The sequence below is a fragment of the Dreissena polymorpha genome, chromosome 4 (genome assembly GCF_020536995.1).
Source record: "Dreissena polymorpha isolate Duluth1 chromosome 4, UMN_Dpol_1.0, whole genome shotgun sequence".
Lineage (NCBI taxonomy): Eukaryota > Metazoa > Mollusca > Bivalvia > Myida > Dreissenidae > Dreissena > Dreissena polymorpha.
This window is the reverse complement of record NC_068358.1, coordinates 37089050-37090504: the sequence shown is the minus strand read 5'-3', so window position 1 is coordinate 37090504 and position 1455 is coordinate 37089050. Positions and strand designations below refer to the sequence as shown.

Genomic DNA, 1455 nt, shown 5'->3' with positions numbered 1-1455 from the left:
GTGATCGTTTATTGCTATCGTAATGGAACATCTTCATTAATTTATTATAAACCATGTACATTTAGTATATACGAATAGTACGGTGAATATGATTTTAATTGAAAGACGTTGAATTCAGAAAATATTTGAGAAACCTTTAAACTATTCAAGTTAACATAGCCTGTATAAGTTGAAACAAAATAAATCCATATACTGTCCTTTAAAATCTAAATAATGACACACAACCAAAACAAAAATCACTGTAAGGCACCTCAATTAATTCTACAATCGTGTCATGATGACGCGTGTCACGATGACGTATACTTGCACGCGTGTATGAGATTTAGAAAATATTGCTCCGACTTGTGTTGGTTTCTTCGTCCCTTTGCCGCGAGTATCAAGTGACGTGTGCATTACGCGTTTAAATGTGAGCGTATTCGGTGATCAAGAAAGTTAATATTTAAACTGAGCGGAGGTATGGTGAAACCTTAAGTGAAAAATTAACGATTTAACTGTTTTTCGTCATTGAATTGCTCGAATACAATGGAAGACGCAAAAGGTAAGTCGAATACTTTTAAAACATTCGGTTAGATATAATCAAATAATTATTCAATTTAACTAAACGTTTAAGTTTTTGTTGAAAGTTGTGCGTTAAATATGCATATGCTATTTCTATGTACAGTGACTTTTGAGTAGATTTTAGATAAAAAAATAAACGTTAAATTCTTACACGTTATTCATGTGTGTGATAAAACAATCGTTATGAAAATAAACGGTGCTCAAAACCGTTGGTCCTTCAAGTTATATAGAATGATTTAATATACGTTTCTTGCTGTTGACAACATAAAGTGTATTTTTCCGTGACATTGTGTACGTAGAAAGTGAGTCATGTCTTCACATTTCATTCTTAAGTAATTTTTAAATTTGTTCCGTTTTATGATTTGCTACGGGGCTCATTTTACGTGAATATAATTCAATATAATAGCTAAACGTGCATATACATGTGTTTGCTAGCTTGAATGTTAAAACATAAAACATGAAGCAAGTGATTTTTTTTTTAATTTAATAATAAAAAAGTAAAGATTTCAATAAATACATTAATACTAAATCAGATCACCAGTTATATAAGTTTAAATGTCTAAACAAAACATTTGATCCTAAATGCCATTCAATTAAGTAACCAATTTTTGACGTTCATTGTTCATTTTAAGTTAATTTGATAATCATCGATAATCACAATTACATGACTCTTGGAGTCAGTAAGTCTTGTTCGAAATGTATAGTTTACTTGAAGTTTATTCATTTTTCATCCAAATAAAATTACATGCGGATGTAAATTTGTAAATATGTTGCTTTCAAGCGTCAATGTTTGTTTATAACATCGACACCATGAATTTGTCTATTTACATAAATAAACCAAATATAGCGCCTCTTTACGATATAAATACAATCATGTTAATAGACATGCGCTACAAT

General features: G+C 29.8%; 1 protein-coding gene across 1 annotated transcript in view; it reads left to right on the top strand.

The window, feature by feature from the left end:
* The first annotated feature begins 301 nt into the window (after positions 1-301).
* Positions 302-1455, top strand: part of LOC127879906 (trafficking regulator of GLUT4 1-like) — a 42189-nt gene continuing 41035 nt past the window's right edge. The window contains exon 1 of the mRNA XM_052427016.1: positions 302-538. Coding sequence (XP_052282976.1) covers positions 523-538 — 16 coding nt within the window. The 5' untranslated portion in view covers positions 302-522. The remainder of the gene's footprint in view (positions 539-1455) is intronic.